Source organism: Panulirus ornatus, chromosome 39 (genome assembly GCF_036320965.1).
Source record: "Panulirus ornatus isolate Po-2019 chromosome 39, ASM3632096v1, whole genome shotgun sequence".
Classification (NCBI taxonomy): domain Eukaryota; kingdom Metazoa; phylum Arthropoda; class Malacostraca; order Decapoda; family Palinuridae; genus Panulirus; species Panulirus ornatus.
In genome coordinates, this window is record NC_092262.1 from 11,596,000 (window position 1) to 11,615,480 (window position 19,481).

At 38.5% G+C, this 19,481-nt stretch overlaps 1 protein-coding gene across 3 annotated transcripts in view; it reads right to left on the reverse strand.

Annotated features, from left to right (window-relative positions):
• Positions 1–19,481, reverse strand: part of unc-45 (unc-45 myosin chaperone) — a 34,474-nt gene extending 14,993 nt beyond the window's left edge. The window contains exons 1-8 of one of the 3 annotated variants that reach the window (XM_071685078.1): positions 19,342–19,481; positions 15,944–16,066; positions 12,141–12,252; positions 10,294–10,405; positions 7,865–8,040; positions 6,079–6,208; positions 3,215–3,342; positions 2,120–2,288 (exon numbers count right to left, since the gene is read on the reverse strand). In XM_071685078.1, coding sequence (XP_071541179.1) covers positions 2,120–2,288; positions 3,215–3,342; positions 6,079–6,208; positions 7,865–8,040; positions 10,294–10,405; positions 12,141–12,245 — 820 coding nt within the window. In that variant the 5' untranslated portion in view covers positions 12,246–12,252; positions 15,944–16,066; positions 19,342–19,481. Of the gene's footprint in view, positions 1–2,119; positions 2,289–3,214; positions 3,343–6,078; positions 6,209–7,864; positions 8,041–10,293; positions 10,406–12,140; positions 12,253–13,052; positions 13,307–15,943; positions 16,067–19,341 lie in introns of those variants that run through there. The other 2 variants (XM_071685077.1, XM_071685079.1) reach the window with 2 other exon arrangements.

The window sequence follows — 19,481 nt, forward strand, 5'->3', positions numbered from 1 at the left end:
AGGAATGTGTGGAAGTCGAGAACATTATCTCGCAAAGCAAAAATGGGTATGTTTGAAGGAACAGTGGTTCCAACAATGTTGTATGGTTGCGAGGCGTGGGCTATGGATAGAGTTGTGCGCAGGAGGATGGATGTGCTGGAAATGAGATGTTTGAGGACAATGTGTGGTGTGAGGTGGTTTGATCGAGTAAGTAACGTAAGGGTAAGAGAGATGTGTGGAAATAAAAAGAGCGTGGTTGAGAGAGCAGAAGAGGGTGTTTTGGAATGGTTTGGGCACATGGAGAGAATGAGTGAGGAAAGATTGACGAAGAGGATATATGTGTCGGAGGTGGAGGGAACGAGGAGAAGTGGGAGACCAAATTGGAGGTGGAAAGATGGAGTGAAAAAGATTTTGTGTGATCGGGGCCTGAACATGCAGGAGGGGGAAAGGAGGGCAAGGAATAGAGTGAATTGGATCGATGTGGTATACCGGGGTTGACATGCTGTCAATGGACTGAATTAGGGCATGTGAAGCGTCTGGGGTAAACCATGGAAAGCTGTGTAGGTATGTATATTTGCGTGTGTGGACGTATGTATATACATGTGTATGGGGGTGGGTTGGGCCATTTCTTTCGTCTGCTTCCTTGCGCTACCTCGCAAACGCGGGAGACAGCGACAAAGCAAAGAAAAAAAAAAGTATTTAAATGGGAACAGAATGAAAGTACAGAATCTGCATACCTATAGAATGAGGAAAAAAAATGTACTAAAATAACAATAAAGTTACAGATATGGGGGGAAAAAAGACTGAGATGACAGAATTTAAGTATTTGAGAGCTATCTCGGGTAAGTGTGGTGGTATGAAAGGAGAGATAAGGGAGAAACCAGTACAAGGTAGAAGAGTCACTGGGTCCCTTAGTAGAATAATGAAGGGCAGAGGTGTAAGTATGGTAGTGAAGGCAGGATTAAAGGACAGCATTATCCTCCCGACCCTGACTTGTGCAGCCTAAAGTGGACACTGGACGAGTCAAGGTCATGAATTCAGGCTGTGGAAATTAGTTTTTTGAGAGGAAAATCTGGTATGACTAGATGGAATTAAGAAAAAAGTAATGTGGAGGTGTTTATGAGAGATTTGGAGTAAAATGAAATGCAATACTTTGAAGTGGTTTGGGCATGAGGAAAGAATGCAAGACAGAGAGCTTAGAAGAAGAGTGTATGACAGTATGATTAAAGGGGTTAGTGTCAGATGAGGATCACCTGTGACATGGGGAAATAAAGTGGAAGAGTACTGAAGGGAGAGAAATGGAAGAAGAATGCATGGAATGGAGTATGTGACAGCACAATTAAAGGGGTTGGTGTCAGATGAGGCTCACCCATGACATGGGGGAAATAAAAATGGAAGAGTACTGAGGAGAGAGAGGTGGAGGAAGAATGCATGGAATGGGGTATGTGAGGGAGACATGTAAATACAGGGATAAGTGGAGACTCTCTTCCCTCGCAAACCCCTTGCTAGGAATTCCCAGAGGGAATGGGCATTGGAAATATGGCTACAAAAAAAGATAGATAGATAGATATACTTAATTGTCTCTTCTGCCTTAACAAAGTACCATCAAACAAACAATGTCTTTATTTGGAAACATCCATTTTCTAGCTGTCATGCACAAAGTACAATACAATCAGTCTTTGTTCCCAAGAAAACTCTGGAGAATCCATTACTGCCTTAAACCAGTTATTTCGAAAAGTTGCCAAAAAAGTAAAGATTCTGAGGCCTCAGCAGTGCCCTCAAGATGAGGAGGTTCTAATCATTAAGTCTGCATCCAAAGAGGAGATTCAAGAATCATGTTCACTGAATGAGAAGGTCCAACTTGATTAACTACAAGGAAGTACTTGACATCACTGTACCATCTTCCAGAGAAAACCATATCCTCTGAAACCCTTAAAGTTGGCTTGATGTAAATTTCCTAAAACAGGGCAACCCCCCCTTTTTTGGGATATAATATTACTTTAATCCTCCACTGATCAAGAACTCTACAAAAAGCTCATGAGGCTCTGTGTGTATTAGATATGAGCTGCTTCTTGCTAAAGATAATAAACAAACCAATACAACAATAATCTGATGGTTTTACTGTACATCAACGGCATACCTGCACGAAGAACTCTATCAGCTTTCTTTTCTTGTTTTATGTCCATGCCAGCCAAGGTGTTGAAGAGAGTTTGGAAGGTGTACTGTGTGGCATTGACAACTGTCTGTTCTTTACTATTCATTAATTCTAAAAGCCAGGGGATGCCCACTTCTTTCAGGATTTCCTTGGCCTGGTAAAGAGAACATAAAACATTTGTATAAATGGACATATGACAGTCATTCACAAAAACATCTACCCCAAAACCTTGGTGTTCTACAATGGTGTTCCTCTAGTTATTTTTTGTCTAATCCTCTTCAGCCTCTTCCCAAATGTCCTCTCACATCCAGATTACTGGTGAACTTAAGTGCCACTTCTTAGGTTTTAATGCCTCACACTTAACAGGCCACTAGCAAAGGGCAACTCTAGAAGTGTTTTCAGAGGCTCCTAATGTTCCGACCAACTGTTATTACCTAATGTATCTACCCAATGGTCCAACCTTCAGCATGGAATTTTCATCATAAATGTAAAAAAAAAAAAGATTAAAAGTCTTAAGGAACTTCTTACTTCAAAGGAGTCCTTTGTTTCCCTGCATCTGACTAGATTGCAACCTCACAGCTACAGGATCTCCATAATGGGGATCTTTAGGTTTGTATGGTTTTGAATATATCAACTAAGTACATTTGTACCAAATTTTATTACTAAATCATCATAATTTTCTTCCTGACATACAAGTTACAGGCCACCCAGGGTTGAGCACATAGGTTCGAATCCAGGTTGTGGCAGCAATCCACAATAAACCCAGCTATTCATCCACCCCTAGGGGTTAGTCAATAAAAAGGGTACCTGACCCAGGGTATATAGCATTAATGGGATGGCCTTGATTAGGGCCTCAGCAGCCTGTGCTTTCTCAGCTTACAAAAAAATACAATGAATGCTTGCTGAATGGTGCTTGTAACTTTTAAGCTGCTCCCATCATCATCTGACAGTCCTCAGAGGACTGCTCCCATCAAAAAATGACTTACCTCTTCCCACTTCTTTTTCAGTATGTGGCTGACTTATCATACTGTTAGTAGTCTATGCAGCAGTATATTCCCAATACAAATGCAAAGCACCTACCCTCTCTAAATCCTTGCAAAATTCAGATAGGGTTCTTGCACAGGCAACTCTGATCTCATGATTTTTCTCTGCTTTCAACATATGCACAATTCGACCCACTACATTCTCCTTCAGCAGCAGTTCAGCACCTGCAAGAGATTTTATTTTTAAAGTACTTTGTATTATTACTGGAGGTTGGTAAGCTCACTAAACAACTTTCTACCAAAGGTACTTATAACTCAATTATAGTCAGTCTTCTTGCTTCAAAATAACAGGAAATGACATTTTTCAACTAACTAATGAGTTCTCACAAAAAGACAGCTAAAAATTTTACTCAATGATCATACTGATGTCATGTTCATTTCTTTTTATTCATTAACTACAAATTCTATATCACATCTATATAAATATTGATAAAAATCCAGTTATCACATTTAATTCAAGTTCCTCACCTGTACTGTACAACAGTTAATACGCATATGTGTCAACAATCAGTTAATTGCACATTTCAAGTTTAAATAATACAATGCTACATGTGATCTAAATACCCCTTCCATTCTTTGGGAGGGGATAAAGTATATCAATTGTGTAAACATCCTGCACTATATTTGCAAATTACAAGCATATCAGATTTGGACAGATTTAATGAGATTCTTCACTTCAACATTCCTTAGCTAGCTGTCAAAGATGGAAGTAGGTCATGACATACCGTATGTACATAAAGAAATTTAGTTTATACCACAAAAAAGGTAAAAAAGCTTCATTAAATCATGCTGGAGTTTTACTTAATATGGTGCAATTACTTATTCTAGTGACCAAGAGCTAAAGTTCCAAGATGGATCTTTTTATTTTTCGTACATATTTGTCATCTCCCATGTTTGCAAGGATGCGCCAGGAACAGAGGACTGAGCCTTAGAGGGAACATCTTCACTCGGCCCCCTTCTCTGTTCCTTCTCTTAAAAAGTAAAAAATGGAGGGGAGGATTTCCAGCCCCCTGCTCCTACCGCATTTAGGCACCTTCTACGACACGCAAGGAACCTCATGTCTGTCCCTTACTTTAGTTTCTAAATCACAGATTCATGCAATCACCCTGGACTCTAATCTAATCAAGTACTACAACTTAGTTCACTAATCCTCGGTTTGTGTTTGATGATAGAGATGAATTATTCATCCATAAATCTGAGCAGCTTAAGTACTTAAGCTTTGCCTCACTAAAATGACGAATTCTAATCAGGTAGAGATATTTGTAATATAGATTCACACCTCACATTCAAAGGTTACCCAAATGACATAACCATACAACCATCCAATTTACTGTTCCATTCATTGGCTTTTCTAAATTGAGGCAGAACATCATCAAATTTGGGAAGGTCGTTCACTTCCTGCACCACTAGCAGTAATAAGAAATATCATAACTGGTGAGATCACTAACTACTTGCTTGTGCCTGATGGAGCACAGCATTAACCCACATTTAAGTACATTCTCAAATTTAGCTTAAGACGAAGGATAACAAATCTACAATAATAAGTGAAATTTCTCATTTCATTCAATCTCAACCTAAATTTATTGGAAAAGAAAATCTATATGATCGAACACACAGGAACTTTACTTTTTGAAAATTAGTTCTGCTTTCATCATGCTACATTCTTATTCCTGTGGAAAGATTACTAATTTGATCAATTTCAGCTCATGTTAAAATATGGAGCTAAGTCAACACATCCACTCTTCTATTTATGCATGTCCTATACTTTAGTTTCTGATCAACAGCTCTACAAAATCAAGTTGGATCTTCATTACATCAAATTAGATTACTCTTTTATAGTGTTTGTGTCACCCAGATATGCATCTTTTAATAGATTAATCTGAAAAATAAAATTATGAAAACTGCAAGCCGAGATTGTACTGATAACATCATTGCAGCATGAACACTTATTCAACTGATAAGCTCACTACATATGTAACAATCATGTTCCTATAATGATATAAGCTCTATATCTCCTGCATCGCCAGCACAGCCTGCCCACTCATTGATAATATATCTTCTCCAAAATACATCACCTCGGCAGCCAGCCAATTCTAATTGCCAAAGTGGATGAATTATTGGCAGGTGTGTATGAGCATCAGTCATCATGCGTCTGACAACTTCCACATCATCTTTACAGCCTTAAGATGTCCAGATATTTTCTGGCATACAAGATGCACTCTTTTCTCTGAACAATGTGCCTGATAGTCATCCTGTTTCTTATATGCCAAAGATCACCCACTTGTAACTCACTTTCTTAGCAAGAGGAGGATTTTGTTTTAAGTTTGACGAGATGAAATATAATCTGATTATCATATCGTTCCTTGTGCATGGGGGATGTGTTCCCAAAAACGGAATACACAAATCAAATTCTTGTATATCATATCTATCATTATATAGTAAAAATAAGCCAGTCCCAGCACCTATACCATGTCAGGCAGTATCAGTGATTTTGAAAAAAAAAAGTGTCAGATTTAGGAAAAGACATGGTCAAGGTATGCTAAGCTGATAGTTTTGTCTAACAATGGTTGGAATAAATATCATAGGCTTGAATGAAATGAAGGGATTCTGCAACGTATTTCCTTCTAAACTCGGGGTGTGTCTTATAAGCCAAAAAATACAGTCTATCTTCTTTTTTACCAGAAAAAGAGAGACTTTTCAAGAGTTACCCTGGATATGCACTTAATATCTCAAGCAGCCACAATCAATGGGTTACTGGTTATACCAATTCCTATTTTACTGTAAACTGTAGATAATTGTTACGGTTCTTGCAAAACAAAGACGAGAAACAGATAATTACTTATCTTATTGCTAACCGATTATCATCCTTTGCCACAGTACAATATGCACATTGTTACATACCTGCCCTCTCCTTGGCCAGAGCAACCATGTTATTGGCACATGTTTCTCTCTTGTCTTTCTCACATCCTGGATCAAAAAGAATTTCAAAGAGCTGCTGAACTTTCCCTGAAGTTTTAGTTTTTTCTTCTAACTGTAAAGAACAAAGATACCTATAATCACACACTATAAGGAAAAATAAATGTCCACTTTTATTAAATTTTTACAAAACATTCTAATGCCCTAATTAAAAGCTTAACTAATGCAACTTAAAATACCAAATTACTCCTAAAATTCTATTTACCAACACCACATCTTTGTGTAAAAAAATCAAACTCAAAACATTCCCATAAAACTCCGTATGTTCACTTGTATGTAAAGTGAGGTATTACCAGACTCCAGCTGCTTGAGATTACACGGCAAATGAAAAGTTACTTTAGCAAGACAGTATCGATGGGATTAGTCTCGTCATACAACTCCTCATTCCAAAGGAGCTCACATTTCCCTGCTATTGGAAAATGTGCAGCCTTGGGCTGTAGGACCCTCTAGAAGGAGGCCTTAGAAAATACCAGCACCCATCTAACTCCTGCTATACTGTAAACATCTCTTTCAGCATCTTTTCCATTTACCTACTTCCAAACTTGCTCACTATTCTCTACATTGTACCTATTTACCCACTTTTTCCCTTTTTCAGTATGCAAGATCTTCACATTTCCATTTGGGGCTTTATATTATACACTCTTTGCCCTCCTATCATAATTTTGGGAAGGTTTAGCTTTTTCTTCTAAACTCATTTTCTCATTAACAAACTTTAATTCACATTTCCCAATGCTGCACTTCGCTTTCCACAATCTTTTCAAACAGTTCAACACATTACTGTGCTAGATTTAGCTGCCTTCACATTACCTCAAACTTACTTCATTCTGTTTCTTCAAATTCTTTTAAGGTTAGTTTTCAACTTTCTTAAATTTCTATACTTTAATCTTTCACAATCGGTCATTCACATACCATCTACAATAAAAGGCAAACCAACATAATACTATTATGCGATATGATAAACCCCTGGCTAACCCTCCACAAACCAAGCATAATGCTCGCAACCTTTCATTTTCTTTCTTATCAGAAACACAGCAATCATGTTCATGTAGTCTGTCTTCCATGCGTGTCTACCACATATTCTAATGACCTCGTGAATATTCTGAAGTACAAAATATGTATTTGCAACTTTCATGCTCACTGAACTACAACACCATTTTCCATCCACCAAACAAATATTATTTACTGTACTTGTTGTCAGTGTCTGAAAGGAGGCAATCTATTTTTTGGGAGGTCAAAGTTTGACTTTGTGACTTATCTTGCCCTTGGCCTACATGTAACACAATGAAATAAGCTTATAGTAGAGGATTTACCCATTACAGACAAAGAAAATAAGACAGTCCATTGCAACAGTTATGTAAAGCAAGGGCATTTATTACTAAATTTCATCAAATTAATGAGTTCCATTATTACTACTTTCTGGGATGAATCTAAAGACTGCCCTAACCACAAGTTTCATATAAATCAAAATCAAAGCTTTAAATATAAACAATAAACACTAAATATAAATATTGACATGGATTTCTAAAAAACCTTCCCTGGATCCCATGCAGATTTGGGAAGGCAATTCCCTGCCCTAAATGTGAACTCTGCCTATACTATTCATTTCCTCACTTATCATCTCTTAAGGATCTACTGCAAGAGCCTGAATAAATCTTAATATTTCAGAAAACCATAATAAAAATATCATAAATAGAGTATAAATCTAACTTACTAAATCCTGCACAATCTTATGCAATTTTGACAGCATTTCCTGAATTTCCTTATTCTTAGGGTCAACAGCTTGGACTGCCCTGGCATCTGCATAAGCCTTCTCAAACTGTTCCTGAGCTTCATAAGCCTGGGCTCGACGGAAAAGTGCCTTGGGGTCTTTTGGAGACAGTTCAAGACCTAGCATTTGAAAAGAATACAAAATCAATGACATTGGAATAAGTTTTTTCACCACGTTTATCTAATTACCTTCCCAACTCAGAGGAGTAGCACCGGGAATAAACAACAAATGGCTTTATTTGCATGCATTCGTACACTGGCAGCTATTATCTATAATACACCAAAGACAAAGACTGGTGTAAGTAGACTCTGCCTGCATGGGGTTACACCATGGGTGAAAAGTCACCTTCAGCAAGGCTGTATCATTGGGAATACAGTCTTGTCAAAGATCTACCCTCTAAAGGAGTTAATCATTTCCCTAAGTATTGAAGCTCTTGGAAGACTTCCTGGGGTAACACAGGGTATCCTGATCACTAAAAGAATCTCACTCTATACCTCCTCCTTGTATCCTCCACTTCCAGCATGTATGCCCTTTCAGTCATCCCCTCCTCACTCATCCTCTCAATATGTCTAAACCATTTCAGCACACCCTCTCCAGCTCTTTGATACATACTCTTCTTACAACCAAAAATTTCTCTTAGTCATCCTTTCTTTTCAAGTAAGTAACCTCAAGCCACATATTGTCCTCAAGCATATAATTTCCAACACATCTCCCTCTCTCTACTTAAGCTAATAACTTTCCTTTTATTCACATGTACTTCAAATTTTCTCCTTTCATAATACTCCTTAAGACACCATTTTCTGCAGTTTTTGACAACAATCTGCCATCAGCACTGTCATCAGCACAAGGCAACTTTACCTGTACTTTTCTCCAAGACCCTTGCATTCATCCCCCCTCACCATCCCATCCATAAAGAGATTATTAATCAGCCAGTGATATACACACTAGCTGCAGACCCATCTTCACCTGGAACTACTTGCTCTCCTCTCATCCCATTCAAACACGTTTCTCTCGATAAAAAAACTGTAATGATTCAAGCAGCTTTTCTCCCACACCAGTATTAATAGCACCACAAAGCATCTCTTTCAACAGTATCATACCCTTTCTCCAGATCTGTAAATCCCACATCCACTTCTCTAAGTATTTTATGTAAACTCTTTGAAACACACACCTAATCCATACATCCTCTACCACTCCTAAAGCCACATTGTTCCCCCTCTTCTAATCTGATGTTCTGTGTATGCCACCACCCTCTCAATCACCACTCTCACATACACCTTCCCAGGTACACTAAACAAACTTATAACTCAGTAGTTTGAACACCAACTTTAGTCACCCTTGCCTTTTATAAAGTGGTGCAGCACCACACAAGCATTTTGCCAATCCTCAGGCACCTTGATCCATACATACAAAAACAATCCTAAGTAACCAATCAACATTATGTTACTCCCTTTCTTGAGAAATACAATTGCAATACCATCCACTCCAACCTTTTTGCCATACTTCACCTTATGCAAGGCATTCATTAACTCTTCACCAAATCACCTATCATGACTCTCTTGCTTTGCATGTATCCATGAACCAGATATCCCTCATCTGCTTCCCTATCATTTAACATATTCAACCGTCCTTCACAATACCCTATCCTTCTCTTCTGCTCTTCTCTACCTGTTACCATTACCTCATCCCTTTCATTCAGCATAAAATTCAACTACACTATACTGTGCCTAGCAAGTCCCGCAGCATCCTGCACTATCCAGCTTCACGGTAAACTTTTTCTCCCATCGTTCCTTCACAAGTACATGAACAACATTCTCGTAAAACTTGTACAAATCATATCTCCATAAAGTATCATGAAAAGGTATTTCATATACTGAACATACACTAATTAAAAGCACTACAAAATGTGGTTATAATCTTTGTCTATCTTTTCTCTGGTATCATGTTTACAAGTTGCTTCTAAAACTCACTATAACAGTTTTTTGTGGTTGAAGCATTAAAAAAAAAAAAAAAAAAGTAAAATCATTCATAAAACATCATTCATGAGGCATCAAACGGTAGGAAATTTTGATCCTTTTTCTTTTATTCAACAATTTGATAACTAAACACTAGAACTCATGAAAGCCAGAAATGTGTTCATTGCAGATACCACAGACAAATACAAAATGGTGGTTTTACTGTACTTACTTGAAGACCTTGACCCAAATTTGCAATAATTATACAAAATTTCCGAGATGCATTGTTCCTAAAACGGAGAATTAATTTCCAAAACCACATGTTCTAATCAGTATCAGTATAATGTTCATAATACTGTTAAAGATTATATACACATATTACACAAAAATGAATCCCAAAAGAAATGATGAACTTACATTTTGTGCAATCTTTCACAGCATTTTCAAAATCATCAACTTTTAGATGCACAGCAGCACGATTTTTGTATAAAACTGCATGGTCCTTTTCTTCCGTACTAAGTGACAAAGCCTGTAGAAAAAAGAATTAACAACACGAACTATACACAATATAATCACTGTTACGATTATCAATCACCTAAAAAAAGCTGCACTTCACAATTAGTCTAGTAAGAAATTAGATATATGTGCAATACAAACTAACATATACCAATTGAAGTGCAGCATAGTTAAATTTCAAAGTAGTTGAGGTATTAGGAAACTGATTCAGTTAAGACAGTCCCTGAGTTAGTTTAACATATTTGCTGAACAATTTCCAATGGCACTTTCGAACACAATGCACTCTGATACACTGGAATCTCGGCGAAATTTATAAGTACATGTACTTTAAGCTAATCTAACTTTCTAAAGAACTCCATCTCTGTCAAAATGAGTTCCAAACAGACAACACTTTACAGCGAGCTAAAAAACAGCCATCCTTACACACACCACCTACTATTTGTGTGTTTACCTTTACCATACTACAGTTACTTTACAACTACATTAACAGTGCAAAGTAGTCATTTATGCAACTTAGCAGAATTTAAGTAATGTAAGGGAAAAAAAGATTAGACTCTGGAATGTGTCTCAAATTGTATATCAAATGTCTATGGGAAAATGGAGTTTTCTTAAAGTAACATTTTCTGGAAATGTATACATGGACAGTTCTCACTTGATTCTTCTTCATTCAGCGATGTTTTGCTATTGTGCTCATTTCATTAAGATACCCTACTCCACTTAGCACTATTTCCTATAATCATAGGCTCTTGGCAGTTAAATTGGATGGTTATATTGGATGTAAAGAAGGATAAAACACTGAAGCAGATGAACAATTTGATGACTGGCTGGATCAACAAGAAGGACAAGTTATAAATATACAGAATATATAAAAGAATGTTATCCCTGGGGATAGGGGAGAAAGAATACTTCCCACGTATTCCCTGTGTGTCGTAGAAGGCGACTAAAAGGGGAGGGAGCGGGGGGCTGGAAATCCTCCCCTCTCGTTTTTTTTTAATTTTCCAAAAAAGGGAACAGAGAACGAGGCCAGGTGAGGATACTCCCTCAGAGGCCCAGTCCTCTGTTCTTAACGCCACCTTGCTGACGCGGGAAATGGCGAATAGTTTAAAAGAAAAGAAAAATAAAAGAATGTGGAAAGATTGCAACTCCTATATAGGCTCTTACCTTAAACAATAACTGTATAAATGGAAAGGCTCTCAAGTATAAATTTAGACTGAGGATACAACTAAATGCTGCTGTATGCGTCCGAGTTTAATGCTTATTCAAGGGAAGGCGTGGAGACTACAAGAAAATCCTAAGAAAGATTATCCTGGGGTATCTAAAGTTGAGCCTTTTAATGCTAGCAGGTTGATAGGTTTAAGGTATGCTAACTTCTTCAACGTAAGCAATCATTCTTCAAGTTATTTATACAATTCACAATACTGTACAGTTTTGTAACGCAGTACCAATAATTACCCAATATAACCGAAGTTATATATTTTCATCTAATGTAATTTTATAATGGAGGAGGCCTTTGTAGTTATCTGCAACTCTTTACATTACTTCTTGTAGCAAATTAGCCTCCTCTTAGCACTATTTCACATAATACTCTGTTTTTCTGGAACCAATTGAGAGGATTAAGCTGGGACTCCCTGTTCTACATGTGGGGAACACCTGTATGAACTTGAAGGGCGAAATGACTATCATGATGCATAATTCACTTTTAGTATGAAAGCCTATTGACAAATTCATGAAACTGATTCTATATTCACCTGAGTATATTTGTCTATAGCAGTTCCCCAGTCACCATTCTTATATGCATTATTCCCTTCCTCCTTCATCTGCTGTGTAGTCATCTCAGCACCTGTTTTCGTCATCCTGACCCTGGAAATAAAAAAAATATGACTACGAGTTCTTTCTTTATATACATGCAGGTCCCCTGTAACTAAATTCAAACAATGAACATAATGACCCAAACATCAAAATTATTGAATATGCAAGTGACCTTCAATGGTGCCGAAGGACTGATGTACAATCACAAAAAACAGTACTGTGGGATGAGGTTTATCTCATTACGAGGATGTAATGCACACGAGAATTGATATCATGCATTGGTCAAGAGGAGAATAAGCATGAGAGTCTAGGATGTTCATATTCATCCTAGACAAATGCACTTAATTTCATATGAAAATGTGTTTGCTATGCGGTGAGAGGCTTTAGCCACAAAGTTTACCCCGTGTAAATGAGAATGAAGCTAGGTACTCGATTATCAGTCATCCCATACTATGAGATGAACAGTTAGGTTGACTGAAGACCGACTGTCGGGACCGGGATTCGAACCCATGCGGGGTTTGGACCCCTAGTGGCCTATGAAAGCGTCACTTGTCAAGAACGCCAACCAACAGAAATGTGTAATTAAACAGTAATATCAAACTTAGCCATTTTTATTCATCTATTTACTGGTAACTGATCCATTCACGTCCGATTATGGACAAAATAAGAGATTTACCAGAGATTCCTTCACACGCAGGGCAACATGAATGTTAAATCTGCTGCAAATCTGAAACAATTGCATTTAGTACTAATATATATCATAGATTTGTTTAATAGAATAACTACGACATATTTGTGAAGGCATACCCTTACCACAATTCACGCCTGAGAACCCACGAGAGGGTACTAACCTTCTAAAATTCACCAAGTTGATCCTACAAGACCCAAATTGTCGTCGAGTTATATGTTCTCCTCTTAGCCAAAGCTCAGCAGCCACTGGAGCACATCGGCCTCGAGTTCTATGATTTATATATATACATCGAACTCCACAACCCACGAGAAGGTTCTAATACCCACCAGCGAGCGCGGTCCGACCCTAAGACACAGTTATTTTTGGCACATTCATTATTACAGGAGGGACACACGGGCAATCAGTGACAAAACCAAAATAGTGTTCAATAAATGAAAAGGGTTCGGATCCATCACTTGAACGATAGTGTCCATATATGTAGGATCGGATGCTATATTGGATCGCATTACCGGCGATCCTCCTGTGACGTACTGGCACATGGTGAGGAGGGCGCGGTTAAACATGGAATCCGGATTCAGATTCCGATATCATAATCTTATTACCGGCGTCAAACTGGACCTTAATTTCATGTTTCTTTACAATGAATAAAACAACGCAAATTACTATTATCATGAATTCGTATCTTCTTGCCCATTATAAAGTGCTTTTGAAACTTCCAAGATATTTGAGACCCGAAATCTTAATTTATGTTCCAGAATGGCCTGCACTCGTCTCGGTGCTACGGTCTTTTATGGATTTAACTTTTCCTTTTATCTTTATAGGTTCATTCCTACGTATATTCAACGAATGGCGCACTTAAATCCTTCCGATCCAACCATATACACAGCACTTACCTTAACCTAAAAGTATATCTAATCTTAATTATATCCTAACTTAAAGAGTCTACCCTATATTATATATCCAAGAGTAAATATGGTTTTCCATACAATCTGTCTGGCCACCATGCTTTATCCTTAATTACTGTGCATTATCAATCGAATTAGTTCCTAAGCTAAGGTTAGACTGTTTTCCCTCTATGTCATCTGCATAATTCTGTTTAGAAAACAAGTTAACCTGATAGACTAGTCTATGCCTATCTATCTACCTTAAACATATATATATATATATATATATATATATATATATATATATATATATATACACACACACGCACACACACTCGATCGCAGTTTCCCGCGGTAGATGGGTAGAGCAAGGAAACACGAAGAAAGGCACAGCCGTTCATTTACATATATACATATGTACACATTCATACTTGCTCTCCGTCGTCCAATCCTGAGGCCACCGGTCCCAAAAGAAATGGTACAAATGCACAAACAACATGCACATTCTCTTCTCCCCACATCCAATCGCCACCCCCTGCATCAGTGAGGTAGTGCCAGGAAACATCCATTCACATCCATGCATGAGCTGCCATGTGGAATGTACTTGAACCACAGTTCCCTATCCACATCCAGGCCCTACAGAAGTTTCCATGGTTTACCCTGGATGTTTCACGCCCTGGTTCAGTCCATGGAAGCGGAAGTGAATCATAGGGTGCGGGAAGGGGCGAAAATTCTGGGAGCCTTGAAAAATGTGTGGAAGTCGAGAACGTTATCTCGGAAAGCAAAAATGGGTATGTTTGGAGGAATAGTGGTTCCAACAATGTTGTATGGTTGCGAGGCATGGGCTATGGATAGAGTTGTGCGCAGGAGGGTGGATGTGCTGGAAATGAGATGTCCGAGGACAATATGTGGTGTGAGGTGGTTTGATCAAGTAAGTAATGTAAGGGTAAGAGAGATGTGTGGAAATAAAAAGAATGTGGTTGTGAGAGCAGAAGAGGGTGTTTTGAAATGGTTTGGTCACATGGAGAGAATGAATGAGGAAAGATTGACCAAGAGGATATATGTGTCAGAGGTGGAGGGAACGACAAGTGGGAGACCAAATTGGAAGTGGAAAGATGGAGTGAAAAAGATTTCGCGTGATCGGGGCCTGAACATGTAGGAGGGTGAAAGGCGTGCAAGCAATTTGGTCTCCCACTTCTCCTCGTTCCCTCCACCTCCGACACATATATCCTCTTGGTCAATCTTTCCTCACTCATTCTCTCCATGTGCCAGGTATTCCCAATCACCAGTCCTTTTTCAGCACAAAAATTCTACAAGCTCTTCACCATTTCCATTTACAACACAGAACACCCCATGTATACCAATTATTCCCTCAACTGCCACATTACTCACCTTTGCATTCAAATCACCCATCACTATAACCCGGTCTCGTGCATCAAAACCACTAACACACTCATTCAGCTGCTCCCAAAACACCTGCCTCATGATCTTTCTTCTCATGCCCAGGTGCATTTGCACCAATAATCACCCATCTCTCTCCATCAACTTTCAGTTTTACCCATATTAATCGAGAATTTACTTTCTTACATTCTATCACATACTCCCACAACTCCTGTTTCAGGAGTACTGCTACTCCTTCCCTTGCTCTTGTCCTCTCACTAACCCCTGACTTTACTCCCAAGACATTCCCAAACCATTTTTCCCCTTTACCCTTGAGCTTCGTTTCACTCAGAGCCAAAACATCCAGCACCACAGCAAAGAGAAAATAAGAACAGTGAGCTTATTGCATCCTCAGACAGATTTCTTGTGGTGAGTGCTGTGTGCTAGCCCTGCCTTTTGGCAAAATGGTAGGAGCAATAGACAGAAGTAGGAGGTAGGAACATTTAGGTATGACTATTAGGTAGTAGTAGGAGGTAGGAACATCAGGGAGAATTGTCAGGAGGAACATTAGGTAGCGGCCTCTGCAAACACTGTGCTAGACTTGCCCTCTGCCAGTGGCCTGTTAAGGGTGAGGCATTAAAGGATAAGAAGTGGCACAGATCACTAGTTATGGAAACTCTATAGCCATGGCCACCCCTCGAGGGAGTTCCTAAAAGGAACGAGTGTCAGAGATACAGATAGATAGACTCCTGATGAATTTACTGAAAAGTTTTGAATTTTCACTTGCCTTGAGCACAATATTCTCTTTGGACTTTCTTTGTTCCTCCTTTTTATCCTGCTATGCTTGTTTCATGCTCTCTTATACCTTGCAAATGCTGGCTGGCTGGAGTGCACTTTGAGAATCTGTGTGCTGAAAAGAGGATTGGTGATTGGAAATACCTGGTTTAAAAAAGAGGGACATATACAGGGATGAGTGGGGTAGATGGTGCTAATTGATAAGCATGCAAACCAAGAAATTCTTGGCTATGAATAAGCTGAAAGGGGAAGCTGGTGGGTTGTCTGATCACGACTTGGTAAAGGTGAGGGTAAACAGCTGTTGGGGCTTTAAGAAAAGAGGGAATGTTATGGGTGGGAAGAAGATAGTGAATATGAGTGAGCTTGGAAAAGAAGTTTCTATGAATACAAAGCAGGAGATCAAGTCTAGAACTGCAAAGGACGAGACAAAATGAAGCTACAGGAGTGAGTGAGGAATGGGAGTATTTTGGAAAGTACAAGACAGCACATGTATGAGAAAAGTATGTGGCATGTGGGAGGTTGGCAAGTGAAAAACAATAGTGAGTGTTGGGATGAGGAAGTCAAATTCCTAGTGAAAAAGAAAATAGAAGTGTATGAGCATTACTTGTAAGGTAGGAGTTTGAGTGACTGGGATTAATACATGAGAAAGCAGTAGTCTAGAGGAAAGTGCACGGGATGATGCAAAACAGAGCAAATGAGATGTGGGGTGAGCAAGTATAATCAAACTTTGGGGAGAATAAGAAAATATCTTTAAAGGACACTGTGGAAGAAAAAGAGAACAAATAGTCACATCACGGATAGGGGCAAATTAGAAAGTAATAATAGGCAAAGATGAGGTAAAAAGATGGAGTGAGTTTTTTGAAGGATTATTGAATGTTTTTCGATGACAGGGTGCCAGATGTGGAGATACGCAAGGTAAGAAGTTCAACTCAAAGTCGTTCAGAGAAAAAAGAAGAGGTGCTGAAAGCCTTATCTAAGATAAGCAACGGAAAGAGACAAGATAGTTGGATTGTGAGTCTGAATGGAGAGAACTTGGCAAAAGTGAAGAGTTTCATTTACCAGAGAGTGGACATGTCGGTAAATGGGACCATGAGGGCTGAAGTGAGCCAAAGGGTGGGTGATGAGGTGAAGATGGATGCAATGAGGTAAGTGGAAACACATTTCATTGTCTGTGAGGGCAAAGATGGGCATATTTGATGGTGTATCATTCTGTATTGATGCATGGTTGAGAGGCACTGACCTAAGATGACAAAAGTACAAAAGTGAATGAATGTGCTGGAAATAAAATGCTCGAGAACAATTAGTGGCACGAGGAGGATTGATCAACTAAGAATTGATATGGTAAGAGATAGGTGGGATAGTATGAAGAGTATAGTTGAGAGAACTGAAAAGGGTGTGCTGAAATGGTTTGGGCATATGGAGAGGATGAGTGAGAAGAGTGACATAAAAGATGTGAGAGGTGGAGGGAGACAATGAAAAGGAGCAGACTTAAACGTTGATGAAAAGATGGAGTGAAAAAGTTTTTGAGGGATCAGGGCCTTAATGAAAATGTGAGATATGCATAGGATAGGGTATATTGGAGCAATGTGGTATGCAGGGGGCAACGTGCTGTTGATAAGAAGCAGTCGAGGGAAACTACTGAAAGATCTATGGGGCTTGGATGCGGATGAGAGACTGTTTTGGTGCATTATGCCTGACAGATAAGAATGGATTTGGGCAAATGAAGCCATTCTGCTATTCCTTGCACCAGCTTACTGATGGAGAAAACAACAAACTATATATATATATATAGTATAAAAAAAAAAAAAAAAAAAAAAAAAAAAATATATATATATATATTTTCTTTGTTTCATACTTGTTTGCCATTCTCCACATAAGTTAAGAACCACCAGGAACAGAAAAAGAAAATGCCTCATTTGCTCACATCCATTCTTGATATTGTAATGTGCACCTAAACCATAGCCCCCTATCCACAACTAGGCCTAACAGACCTTTATTTGGTTTCCCTTGGATACTTCACATGCCTTGGTTCTGTCCACTGACAGCACATTGCCCCCTGCATAATACACTGCTCCAATTCACTCTATCCCATTCACTATTTTCATCCTCCTGCATGTTCTGGCCCAGACCAATCAATATTTTTCGTTCCATTCTATTTCTAAAAAGACAAAACTTTATAAGATAGCAATTCAAAATTCCACCATAGCCAGATTTACCCTTCTGATGAATGAATTTGTTCCCCAAGCTACATTATAGTGAAATGTCAGAAAATGAGCTGCTGTATCAGGGGATCCACCTAATGTACATTGTACATGTTCGAAAAGATTCTCTGTGGTCCTAACTTTTGGGGCAAAAATATTGGTAAGAATGCATCTCAAATATACAATGGAATTGTAAAGGAAAATAAGCTTTTATGTTAATGGTTCCAGAAAGCCAAAACTGTCAAAAAAAAAAAATCCAGGTATTATGGGAAAAGTAGGAAAGATCAATGTAAAACTTCTTAAAGAGGTGGAAATCCTGCTTCTCGACCAAGTGAACCTTATGAGCAGTAAATATTTTGTCTATGCTGAAGGACTGTGCAGTAGTTTCACTTCTCATCAATATTGTACAACTATCAAATGTAACTCCTGGCAGCATTTACAATGGTGATGACACTGTGCACCGAAATTCCTTTTTTGAAACTCCTGAATACTTTTATCTGTAAATGTAACTCCAAGGTTTTCATATTTGTCCTACATCAGTTCATCTGTTAAGCTGACTTTCCTAAAGTTTTCTAAATTATCAAAGCAAATTTCCTCTCACATAAATTGTCCTTTCCTGTATTTTTCCAAATCATTTATGTTTACTTCCTTTCCTTAAAATCTATAGAGTCTAAACAGCACTTTATTATTGTGAACTACTTTTGCTGCACTGCATATCTGCTAGTCTTTTACAATCACTTTAAAAATGAAAGAAGGTAATTTCTTTCTAAACCATTTAAATTAATGAAAATATTCTGAACTTACACACTTTATATTATATATTCAACATGCAAAATCCTTTTATATAATCTTTTTGTCATACACATTTGCTATTTCCCGTGTTGCATCAAGATCAGATGACTGCACCTTAAGAGGGAAAATCCTCACTTGGCCCCATCTGATCCCTCTTTTGGAAAAGTAAAACAGGAGGGGAGGATTTCCAGCCTTCCCTCTCCCACCCCTTTTAGTCACCTAAAACACACAGAGAATACAGGGAAAGGACTCTTTCTCCCCCATCCCCATTTTTCTCACTACAGTAATCTAAGGTTGACAATGAGAACATAAACTGAAATTATCTGGGATGAAGCAATGCCCAACATTTTATAAAACACACACGTTCATCTGAGAGAACCCAATGCACTACACTTACACTTGGGCTGCCCTGTGCCAATAACAGCATCCTATGCACACCCGTATCCAACCTGCGGCAGTAATGGCACACCTGAGAATGAGCTGTCGCTGGAAGCAGCCCGTGCTTAGTTTAGGGGAATCTTTACACTCACGATGGAA